Raw genomic sequence first — 12,350 nt, 5'->3', positions numbered from 1 at the left:
CCAAGAGCAGCTTTTGGGGTCCGGGTTCTTAGTGGTAGGCCAGTGCATGGGCTCCTGCACAAGAAACGCCTCAGTGTCTGTGTCACTCGCCTGCTCTTACGAGTGGCCGCCAGGGGGCGCCTGCTGGGTCTGGCTTCTACTGCCGTGGGAAGCCTGAGTCGGCCCAGCAGGTGTCCCTGCCCAGAGCAAACAGCGGCTGGGAGTCCGGGGACCTTGGAGATTAGGCTTGGACGAGATAAATCCCCAGCGAGGATCGGATCGGGGTTTAAAGGTGTGAACAGTGATCGAAGACAGGGGCAGTAGACGTGTCCAGAAGGCAGCGAGAGAGCGGCCTGGGCCTCGACGGCCGGCCATGGACCCCGAGGAGACAACAGGTGAGCCTTCTCCCTCCTGCGTAACCTAACTAGGTCCTCTGAGGACCACGAAGGGAACACACACACACACACACACACACACACTGTACGGATGGAAAATGTGGGGCCCAATAAGGCTGCCAGCTGGTCTCCAGGCACAGAACTAAACCCAGCTCTCACCCCATCCCACCCCGACCCCACCCCTGTCTCTCCAGAGCAGCCTGGTTCCCTTGCACCTAAGAATCACTAAGCCTTTCTTCCCTTCCCTACCCCACCCCCACGCGGCACACTGAGCCTGCTCTATCCATTTTTCTGTGGTTTCTTGGCAGAGTAGGCCAGCGCCCCCTAACCCACCGCGGGCCCCCTTCCCCCCTCCCCCAGCTCCTTGAATGAGCCCATTCTGAGCAAGGCCGGGTGCGTGACTGACTCCAGGCCGGCCTCCTATCCGGGACTCTTCTCCCTTCTGCCTTTCCAGGAAGGGCAGAAGAACAAAATTCCTTCTGGCAGGGTCTGTCGTGGTAAGGTGGTGAGCTAGCTAGATGTGCCAGATGCTTGATGGTGGAGGGAGGAGGAAGGACAAGCCTTTTCTAGTGTGGGCTGTCAAAGGCAGGCAGCGCCCCGGTACAAGCATCTGAGTAAAAGTCCACCGGGCCTTGGCATTCAGGGTTGACTCTTGACTAAGGGCTCCCTTATCCTGCTCTTGGCTTAAACCAAAGCGCACTAGATGTCACCTCAGTTGCGCCCCAGGACTCTTAGAAAGTCAAAACAGCGGCCGGCCAGCCGGCTCAACTTCAATTTTCCAAACCCGCTGCTCCACGGGGGAAAGTCGGTCCAGGGAGGGCAAAGAGAGCCACTACCGTTCAAAGGCTTGCTTTGAAGTGGTGGCCCTTTAGAGCGAGCCCAGGTCTCCTGATAAGGATCCTTGCATTGAAGAGAAAGTTTCTTGGATGCCCCTAAGATAGGGAAAGTGCACTCGAAAGAGGTCTATGAGTTCAAGAACTAACCTGGAATGGACACTTTGGGAAGGTGCCAGACATGGAGAGAGGCGAGTAGGAAAGGAGGACCTGTTTTTTGTTGGCCTTGCTGGAGGGGATCGGAAAACGCACTGCAGGTTAGACCTGGACACTGGACACGTAGGCTCTTAAGAACTGTCCCCCTTAACCGGTTTCACGCCGGCTTCCCTGCAGACCCCTCGGTGCCCCCGGGCCCTTTGACTCACCTGAGCCTGCCGGACAGCTCAGAGGTGCGGCTGCAGAGCGACGGGCCCAGCCTCCTGGGGAGTTGGACCAGGTAACGGCGGCAGCGTGGGCAGCTTGCCCTGAGTGGGGAATGCCAGACAGCTAGGGCGAGCCCAAGCGGCAGCTGCATTTAACCTGGCGCGGGCGGGTGGGGAGGGGGAGCGCGGGCTGCGACCCCTCCCACTGGCAGGGAGCGATCTCCCCCTTCCTCTCAACACCCTGGCCCCTGAAAGCACGGCGCCCCCTTCTCCTGCTGCTCTGGGAGCTGCAGGCGCGAGCTGCGGGCCGGAATTCGGCTACAGCTGGAGTAGGGCGGCCACACCTCGGGCAGCCGGAATGCTTTGGAATCCTACACGAGACACTTCCCAAAGGAGAGCCCCAAGAGGCGGAGCGGTCCTGGCCTCCGCCTGCCTGGCCTGGCTGGGCTTCCGAGGACGCGCCCGACTCTTGCCCTCCGTTGTCCCTTCCAGGGGTGGTGAAAGGCCTAGATGGCCGTGAGGGTAAAAAGACTCAAAAGAACAGCCTCGGAGTTCTCAACCCTCTTCAGGGCCCAGCCTGCTAATTTCCCAAATATGTCCCACCACAGACTCGTTTACGTTTAATTGTGCAGGCTTTGAGAGACCCATCCTCGTCTCTCAAACTCCCAGAATGACAAGCAACAGACCCCAAAGAACTGACCCGGTTCATGCTACATTCAAAGAAAAGAACCCCCCCCCCCCGTAGCGTTAAGCCAGGGTGTTGTTTGGGCATCAGAAAGACTCAGATCCGCCCCCATCCTGGTAACGCGGTTTGGAGCCGTTCATATTTACACTCGTGTGCCTGCTGGAATCGAGGTTGTGCTCTGGACCTGGAGCCCGCAAAGGCTGTTTCCCCTAATGAGTTGAAAGCTTAATTACTATTTCCACAAAGCCCACCTCCATATGAGAACCAAATGTAGGGCTTTTAAACACTTGGCCCCGGACTACAACAGCCGGGAAGCCACCCACATAGTGTAGCACCTGGGTGATCCGGGTGGGATCTATGCAGGCTTCTTGAAACACAAACATTTAGCTCGTGATCCAAGCCCTCCCTCCTCTTTGTCTAACGCTTCTTGCCCAGATCCCTTGGAGAATGTAAAGCCAGTCTCCCACTCCAGCTCATTTGCCTTCAGCAGTGGGCCTTGTGCCAACTCAACTTTTGACTCTCCTTCCTGTGGCCCGTTGGCCCAACCCCATTCCTAGGTCACCCCCAGAGCATGCCGCCATGCTAAGGGAAGGCGTGCGTGCATGCCTGCAGCAAAGATGTGAGCAGACTGTGTGGATCCTGCATGCCAAGGTGGCTCAGAAATCCTATGGAAACGAGAAACGGTAGGAGACTCCATATCCCTCCACCCAGCTCTCAGCCTTCAGCCCAAGGCATCCCTCCAAACCGACCACCACTTAGCTTCCATAACATCTTGGAGGCCTCGAGGCTGACACATAAGCTATTGTCCAGCCAGGGACCTGTTCCCCGGCCTGGGATCTAGAGCAGAATTTAACAGTGACTGTCAGATCCCTGCATCCCGGACCATCATCCATTCATGCTGCTACTTACTAAGGGCCACGCACCAGGGTCCCTGCTGGGCACCAAGCCTCCAGCTGAGCAACCCAGATACAGTCTCTTCTTCCAGCAAGCAATGTATTTAAGATTGTGGGGAGGGCCAGGAGGAAAACAGGGTGGAGTCACAGATTAGAAACTGAAAGGGGGCGATACCTTAGCTTAAAAGGTCAAGGAGGTCAAGGGGCTTCTTAGGAAGTGACATTAAAACTGATGTCACAGTGCTGAAATGGAGCCAGGCATGACAAGACTCCAGGAAATGCTTCCAGCTGGAAGCAGCAGGAACTGCAAGGACCACAAGACTGTACCCCTAGTACTGTGAGAGGACAAAGGGGGACACTGGACAGAAGAGGGAGACGTTAGAAAAGATGAGCAAGGGAAGTGGACAGTGTTCCAGTCACGTGAGGACTGGGGATTTTTAAACCAATAAGGATGTTGATAAGAGGGCATCACAATTTGACTCGTGTCTTTCTTTCTTTCTTTCTTTCTTTCTTTATTTATTGTATATGCGTGCACAGTTGCTATCTTCAAACACACCAGAAGAGGGCATCAGATCCCATTACAGATGGTTGTGAGCCACCATGTGGTTGCTGGGGATTGAACTCAGGACCTCTGGGAGAGCAGTCAGTGCTCTTAACCACTGAGCCATCTCTCCAGCCCCCTTTTTATTTATTATTAATAATACTGCTTTTTGTTATATTTTGGGGGAGTGACAGACTCTGAACTCTGTAGCACACACAGGCTGGACTTGAACCTGTACTAATCCTCCTGCCTCAGAGGCTCCATCCCTTCCATGCTGGGTTTAGGATAACAGCCGCCACACCCAACTTAATTTAACCATTATTTCATTCCAGATTTATCTATTATATATATGGGTACTCTGTCTAAATGCATGTCTACACACCAGAAGAGGGCATCAGATCCCATTACAGATGGTTGTGAGCCACCACAAGGATGCTGGGAGTTGAACTCGGAACCTCTAAAGAGTAGCCAGTACTCTTAACCACTGAGCAGTCTCTCCTACCCCTTGACTGTTATTCTTATTGTTGTTATTGTTATTGTTGTTGCTGCTGGTGGTGGCGCTGGTACTGTGTAGATGTTTTGTTGTCACAGTTTCTGTGGAGGTAAGAGGACAACCTGTGTAGTAAGCTGTACAGTCATTTCTCTTTCTCCTGTTGATGGGTTCTCAACATTGAAGTCAAGTTATCACATTTGCCCTGGCAAGCATTTTACCTACGGAGCCAACTGTTATTTAAGAAGTAATCTGGGCTGGAGAGTTGCCTCAGTGGTTCCTACCACTGACTGCTCTTCCAGAGGACCTGAGTTCAAATCCCAGCAACCACATGGTGGCTCACAACGATCCGTAATGGGATCTGATGCCCTCTTCTGTCTGATGGCCTCTTCTGGCATACAAGTATACATGCAAACAGAGCTCTTGTATACATAGATAAATGTATCTTTTAAGCAATCTGATTGCTGTGGGGGGGGGGGACAAATTAAAAGAGGCAGCAGTATCAAGGGAGAGACAGTTGGAAGGCTGAGATGGGGAAGGCAAGATAGTAGTTAGGACCAAGGTGGAGTTAGTAGGAATCTAACGGAGTCCAGATTTGTTTTGAAGATGGAGTGGGCAGGACTTACTGCTGGGGTCTAATAAGCATAAGAATGCACTGCCTTAATTGGGTTGACTCAGGGAGAGAGGAGTCATAACTCTTTAGTTTATGCCACCTTGAGACACTTTTAAGACAGTGAAAATGATGTACGTGTTCCCAGGTTCTTCTGCCCTCCGCCCTGTGTCTACCTCGCCGGTCCCGGCTGGAGGGTCAAGCCAATGCAAGACCAAGGTGAGAGCGCCCTGAGCGGGGCTGTAGTTCGGTTCTCCACAGTCCAGCCGGGTGCAGGCGCAGTCTCGCTGCGCCCTCTGGCGGCAAGAACTAAGTTTGACCCGCACCCGAGCCTTCTCCAGTTCTTGCAGGGGTTATTCCGTCTTTTTCCAGCCCACCAGTCTGCGGAGACCGGGCCCACCGTCTGCGGTTACATGGGACTGGACGGCGCGTCCGGCAGCGCTCCCGAGACCCAGAAGTTGAACTTTGAAGAGCAGCCGGACTCCAGGGTGAGACTGCAAGAGAGAACATCCGATTCTGCTCTTAGCCCCGCCTCTTCTTTGCAGAGGCAAGACTGTAGATTCCCCAAGTTCCCTCCAAAAGCCAAGAGGCGATTGGGGAGGCCAAAGGGTGGGTTCTGACCTAAAGCCTATGCTAGTACGGCTTCTAGTCATGTCTAATGTCAGGATGCCATAACTGCGGGAGGCTGGCTCGTCCGCTGGCAGAGTTACGGTAAGACCGGCCCCATCCCCTTGAGCCTCCTAGGAATTTGGTTGTGCCAAGACCCTGTACATCTCCGACACCGACAAGAGGAAGCACTTCCGGCTAGTGCTAAAGCTGGTGCAGCGAGGAGGCCGGGAGCTGGGCACGTTCCACAGTCGCCTCATCAAGGTGATCTCCAAGCCTTCACAGAAGAAGCAGTCGCTGAAAAACACAGACCGTGAGAGGGCGTGGGGTGAAAGGGTGCAACGCAAACCCAGAGATGCAAAAATGGGAGGGGGTGCAAGTGTGGAGTCGGGGCTGAGAGGTGGATTCTGGGTAGAAAGAAGGGACGGGTCTGGAGCGGTTAGCCTAGACTAAGAGAAGAGACACATACATACAGATTGCAGACAGGACGCAGGAAAGAGGATACCAGACTTGAGGATGACAGTGGGGGACTCAAAACGGACAAAAGCTGCAGCCAGCTGCCAAGCCCAGAACAAATTTAAAATAACCCTAAGGAAGTTGCATCAGCCAAAGATGGTGGCTCACGTGTGTGATTCCAGTACTCAGAGATCAATCTAAAACAGGTGGACCCTGATCCTAGGAGGGCCAGCCTAAGAGAGAGGAAGAGAAGAAGAGAGGGAGAGAGAGAAGGAAGGAGAAAGGGTGGGCCGATTGGTTGATTTCAGTATAGCGTACCATGTGGCTTGCTTGAGACTGTCACCCAGAAAGTATCCCCGAGTCTGGAAGTGACCATGACTCGGTAGACTCCAGAACCCAGCTCCTTCATGTTACGTAAAAATCCCACGGAGTGTCCCAGTCCCAAGCAGTGTTCTGGCTGGCCCTTGGTACTCAGCAAAAGTGGACGGCAAGGACGTCTAGTGGAATGGTTAAGAGTGAAGAATTTGGGGCAGTCTGGCTTCCAATCCTGTCCTTACGTTTGCTAGCCTGATCTCCTCTATGGGAATGAGAATGAACTGAGCGGACATATGTGTTTAGAAAAGCAAAGGATGGGGAGATGGTCAGGTGCTTGCAATGCAAATGCAGAAAGGAGTCCAAGTGGCTGCAGACTCCAGTGATCCCAGCTCTGAGCAAGCAGACAGCAGGATCCCTCTCCGACTACTCTATAGCCAAAAATAGTGAGTTCTCAATCTGGTGAGAGCTATTTCAGAGAATAAGGTAATAGAGGAAGGTGCTAGGAGTCTAACTCCGGCCTCAACACCCACAAACACACAGCTGGGTGCATCCAGACACACCCCTGCACACACATACAGAAAAGGGGAAGAAAGGCTCTATTGTCTAATAAATTAAATGGAAGGGGTTTGGGCTGGGTATGCGTGGAAAGCCAACAGTCTGTCCAGCACTGGGAGGGGATGAACGGCACTCTGCCCTGTGCCTTATCCCCAGCTGGTCTAAGTTCAGTGAGAAAATGGGTCTGGGACAGAGAGTATGCCACAGGCTGGAAGTCATGCGGAGCTCTAGGAAAGTCCCCTTGTTCTTCCACACATGAGGTCTTTACCCAGCAACCATCTATGCAACTCCTACCTGCTTCACACTCCCCCACACCTCCATCCCCCCAAGAAGGCCTCCTTAACTTAGCCTTTAACACACGGAGTTAGCATTTTGTATTCATGGCCTCCAGACTCTTTCGGAGCAAAGCTGGACCCAATTCCCACACCCATACCCAGTACCCAGCACCAGGCCTGCTACAATGAAATCCTGAGTAACTCGACAAACTCTGCTCATGTCATCGAAGGATGTCCATTTGTACCAGGGAGCTGGCAAGTTCAGAACCAAGACAGGAGCAGGCAAGGCCCTGGACAAAAGGCTATGAGATACAAATGCCCATTTCGTCCTAGCCAGTGGGCATATTAGCCAGGCTGCCATGTGGGTCAGAAGATTATCTTCAGAGTCTGACGGAACACACAAGGCCAGGGTACTGACTCCACACCCCCCACACAGTGTGCATCTCCTCGGGCTCAAAGGTCTCCCTTTTCAATCGCCTGCGCTCCCAGACAGTGTCCACGCGCTACCTCTCTGTGGAAGATGGAGCCTTTGTGGCCAGTGCAAGACAGTGGGCGGCCTTCACCCTCCACCTGGGTAATCACATGAACAGGTGCGGGCTGGGTACGCCATGTGTGTTAGTCTTCATCCTCCACCTGGGTAATCACATGAACAGGTGCGGGCTGGGTACGCCATGTGTGTTAGTCTTCATCCTCCACCTGGGTAATCACATGAACAGGTGCAGGCTGGGTATGCCATGTGTGTTAGCCTTCATCCTCCACCTGGGTAATCACATGAACAGGTGCGGGCTGGGTACGCCATGTGTGTTAGCCTATTTAATCAATGCTGCAGGAAGGTAGAGCTGCGTAACTGAACCTTGGGGACAAAGAGGAAGGCTTGCCCTTGGCCCTGAGTCAGTCAGTAACCCGATCTCTTCTGATCCCAGTGGTTAGCTATGACCTTTCTCCTTCAGCCAATAAGTGACTGTCCCAGGGAACACACCTTTGTGTGGATGACCACGGACTACCTCACCGGGATTAGAATCTCGGTCTTAGCTTCTTTCCTGGTGGCCATCTGCGGTGTGAGGTAAAGCCAGAGGTGAAGAGACAGCGTTTGAGAAGTAATGAACTTTTTGTTCCTTTCTTTCTCTCATCTCCAGCTGATGGGCACTGTCCCCAAGGGGACTTCCCACCCCAGGAAGGTTACATCCGCTATGGCTCTCTGGTGCAGCTTGTCTGCACTGTCACAGGCCTCACACTGCCTCCTATGGTACGAGATCAGTTCAGAACGGTAGCCATTGTGGACAGGGCTGGAGGGTGAGGCCTCAAGGCATAAAGACACCTCTCTTAGCATTTAATGGGAGTGTGCCCCATGCCAGAACTGCCTGACAGCATGAGGAGCCTCTGGGGGCCCTGCAAATAAACCCCCCCACTCTCCCTCCTCTCCTCTGCTGCAGATCATCCGAAAAGTGGCCAAGCAGTGTGCCCTCCTTGACGTGGACGAGCCCATATCTCAGCTGCACAAGTGCGCATTCCAGTTTCCAGGTGACACCCCAGGAGGGGCTGGCACCTACTTATGTCTGGCCACAGAAAAGGTGGTTCGATTCCAGGTGAGAAGCAGAGACTGCCAAGCGTCCCAGGCAGAACCCAGCCATAGAATGTAGCTCATCTCCACGAAGGCTACTCCTTAAGGGAATAGTGCGGCCCCCCGAAGACTAAAAGTCATAGAATGTAGAAAAACGATGTGATTACTATTAGTAAATAGTATTCCTGCCCGGGGCTTTACGACACTGGGATACAAAATTGGAGGTGACTCAGTAGTTAAAAGCACTCGTTGCTCTCCCAAAGGTTCCAAGTTTAATTCCTAGCACCCACATGGGGGCCCATAACTTCACAACCACCTGTAGCTTCAGCTTTAGGGGATCTGGCACCTCTTTCTGTCCTCTGAATGTCACACATATATGGCATAAACCCGTTTACATAAATAAAAAGAAAAATGCAGGATACAGAGAAAATCATAGTAGAAAATGGTATTGGATAATGTTGAGCAAAGTTATAGGATGTCAAGGCACAAAATCATACAGTGTGGAAAACAATAATTATTAAGTAAGATTCCTCCCAAAATATTATTCTGGAATGTTAGTAGATGGACTAATAAAATATAGAAAACAATAATTATAGCCAGGTGGTACATGCCTGTAATCCCAGCACTGGGGAGGCAGAGGCAGACCGATCTCTGAGTTTGAAACCAGCCTGGTCTATAGAGCAAGTTCCAGGACAGCCAGGGCTATACAGAGAAACCCTGTCTTGAAGGCAGTGGGGGAGATTATTACTGAATAATATTTCTTCACAGAAAGTATTATCATTATTTTCAGTTTTGTGTGCTTGTTTGAGACAGGTTTTACTCATAAATTGTCCTTGAACTCTCTAAGTAGCAAAGACTGACCTTGAGTTCACAATCCTCCGGCCTCCACTTATCAAATGCTGGCATAAGTACCTGCTCCCAGCTAAAAATGCAGAACGTTAAGGCAGAGAAGCTTTGTTTTGTTTTATTGGAGACAGGATTTCTCTGTGTAGCTCCACCTGTCCTGGAGCTCCCTCTGTAGATCAGGCTGGTCTCTACTCAGAGATTGGCCTGCCTGTGCCTCCGCCTCCGCCTCCCAAGGGCTGGGTTTAAAGGTGTGTGCCTCCACCACCTGGTTAAGGCACAGACTTGTACAGTGTTAAAAGATAGCGGATGTGACTGGACGGCGCAGTGGGTAAAGCATCTGCAGCTCTTTCAGAGAACCAAAGTTTGGTCCCCAACACCCATGTCAGGCACCTCACAACTCCCTGTAATTCCAGTTCCAGGAAATCTGACACTCTCCTGTGGCCTGTGCGCTCTCTCTCTCTCTCTCTCTCTCTCTCTCTCTCTCTCTCTCTCTCTCTCACACACACACACACACACACACACAAAGAGACATATGAAAAAAAATAATTTTTGCATAGAGGAGCCTGGTGAGGTAGGCTGTAACCCTATTTGTGAGGCGAAGGTCAAAAGGCAGAGTGATCAAGGCCTGTTGTGCTACCGTGAGTTCAAGGCCAGCCTGAGCAATTTAGTGAGACCTTGTCTGAAAGAGAGGAGAAATGGAAATACAGCTCCCTGGCAACGTGACTACTGAGCATGTGCAGAATTCTATGCACAGTTCCCAGTACTAAGAAAGAATGACTTAAGAAAACTAATTTATGGGCTGGAGACATGGCTCAGTGGTTAGAGCACTGATTGCTCTTCCAGAGGTCCTGAGTTCAATTCCCAGCAACCACATGGCGGCTCACAACCATCTGTAATGAGATCTGACGCCCTCTTCTGGTGTGTCTGAAGACAGCGACAGTGTACTCACATATAATAAATCTTTTTTTAAAAAAGAAAAGAAAGAAAACTAGTTTATAAGAAACCAAGCTGGTTCAAAGATTTAGTTTACTCTAAGTAAGAGAATGCTAAAATCTTGGGGCTGGGGAAATGGCTAGCTGGTAAAGCACCTACCATGCCTACTCTGACATCTGAATCTAATACCCTAGAACTCACAGAACTCATGTCTATTTTGAAAAATTGAGCATGGTGACCCACGACAGAAATCCCAGCACCTGGGAGGCAAAGACAGGAGAACCGCAGGACTTTCCTAAGCCAGTTGGTATAGCCAGATGAGCCAAGTTCTGATTCAGTAAGAGACTCTGACTCAAAACGTAAGATAGAGAGCAACTGAGAAAGACACCTCAAGTGATAGCTGCCTCTGGCCTCCACACCTGTACACACACACATACACACACATACATACCCCCCACAGACATACACACATACACACACACATACACACACATACATACCCCCCCACAGACATACACACATACACACACACATACATACCCTCACACACACACACATACATACCCTCACACACAGACATACCGCACACACACATACACATACATACACACACACATACACACATAACAAATACACACAACACACATGTACATACACACACATACAAATACACACTACAAATAAAAATATTGTTTCTAAGAAAGACTGTTTGGTTTTATATAAGTACATATACATACATACATACATACATATACATACATACATACATACATACATACATACATACATACATACATACGTCCATACAATGTGAGTGAGGGTCTGACCCAATCTCCCTAAGGCAGATAAACTGGGAAGCTTAGAAGAAGAACTTGATAATCCGGGCCACTAGCGAAGCTTCAGTTCCATCCCTTGGGTTTCCCATTAGGCTTCCCTCTGCCCCAAGGAGGCCAACAGGGCACTGCTCAACGACAGCTCTTGCTGGACCATCATTGGCACGGAGTCGGTGGAGTTCTCCTTCAGCACCAGCCTGGCCTGTACTCTGGAGCCTGTCACTCCAGTGCCTCTCATCAGCACCCTGGAGGTGAATCTCTACCTGCCTACTCTGGGAATGGGGGACGGACAGGAGGCTCCTTCTATCGCCCCCACCCCACCCCCACCACTTCCTTGTCACCTCCATCCGGTCCCATCCATCCCCAGCTGAGCGGTGGAGGTGATGTGGCCACGCTGGAGCTGCACGGAGAAAACTTCCACGCTGGGCTCAAGGTGTGGTTCGGAGATGTGGAGGCAGAAACCATGTACAGGTACAGGTAGACGGCGAGGGTCAGCTTGGGTCGAGGGGTCGGAGACTGGAATGACCACAATCTATCGGGTCGCAACTTCCATGCCCCTCCCCGCCCGCAGGAGCCCCCGTTCCTTGATGTGCGTGGTGCCAGACGTGGCGGCCTTCTGCAGCGACTGGCGGTGGCTGCGCACTCCCATCACCGTGCCCGTCAGCCTGCTGCGCGGGGATGCGCTCTTCTACCCCAGTGCCTTCTCCTTCACCTATACCCCGGAGTACAGCACTAGGCCGCCGCCCAACGCCCAAGAGCCTGCCCCCGATGCAGACGCGCTTTTGGAGAGTATCCACCACGAGTTCACACGCACCAACTTCCACCTCTTCTGCCCCACCTAGGCAGTGCAGTGGCTAACTCCCGGCCCGCAGTGGTCCTTCAGGGCGAATGAGCAGGAAGGAGGGAGATATCTCACCTGACCTCAGGCCATGCTGACACACAGTAACTGTCAATCATGAGAGATGTTCTAATGTCTTCGTGGTGTGGCATGCTTCCTGGTTTTTTGTAACCTTGTAGATATTCACCCGCCTTTGTCTCTTTCTGGCTCTTCCGCAATTCTGAGGAACCAAGCCTAGGATTGACTCTCCAGACACCTGTGTCCGCACTTGAAAACAAGTTACTTGAAGTAAAACTTGAATGTCTTGGGCCCTGACCCCATGAGGTCCCTCTTAGAGCTTGGCA

General features: G+C 51.8%; 1 protein-coding gene across 1 annotated transcript; it reads left to right on the top strand.

Moving 5' to 3' along the window:
- Nucleotides 1-352: 352 nt before the first annotated feature.
- On the top strand, nt 353-12,010 carry RBPJL (recombination signal binding protein for immunoglobulin kappa J region like; the record flags this gene model as incomplete). The annotated part of the gene is made up of 12 exons (XM_080924731.1): nt 353-374; nt 1,541-1,643; nt 2,812-2,937; nt 4,937-5,007; nt 5,161-5,276; nt 5,533-5,707; nt 7,432-7,569; nt 8,132-8,241; nt 8,429-8,581; nt 11,264-11,419; nt 11,536-11,639; nt 11,740-12,010. 12 exons carry the CDS (start codon nt 353-355, stop codon nt 12,008-12,010), a joined length of 1,545 nt encoding a protein of 514 aa, XP_080780857.1.
- Between the last annotated feature and the right edge of the window lie 340 nt (nt 12,011-12,350).

This window comes from Micromys minutus, assembly GCF_963924665.1.
Source record: "Micromys minutus genome assembly, chromosome: 11".
In the NCBI taxonomy this organism is placed as follows: Eukaryota; Metazoa; Chordata; class Mammalia; order Rodentia; family Muridae; genus Micromys; species Micromys minutus.
The sequence above is the reverse complement of the archived record's forward strand: the minus strand, read 5'-3'. Positions and strand labels throughout refer to the sequence as shown.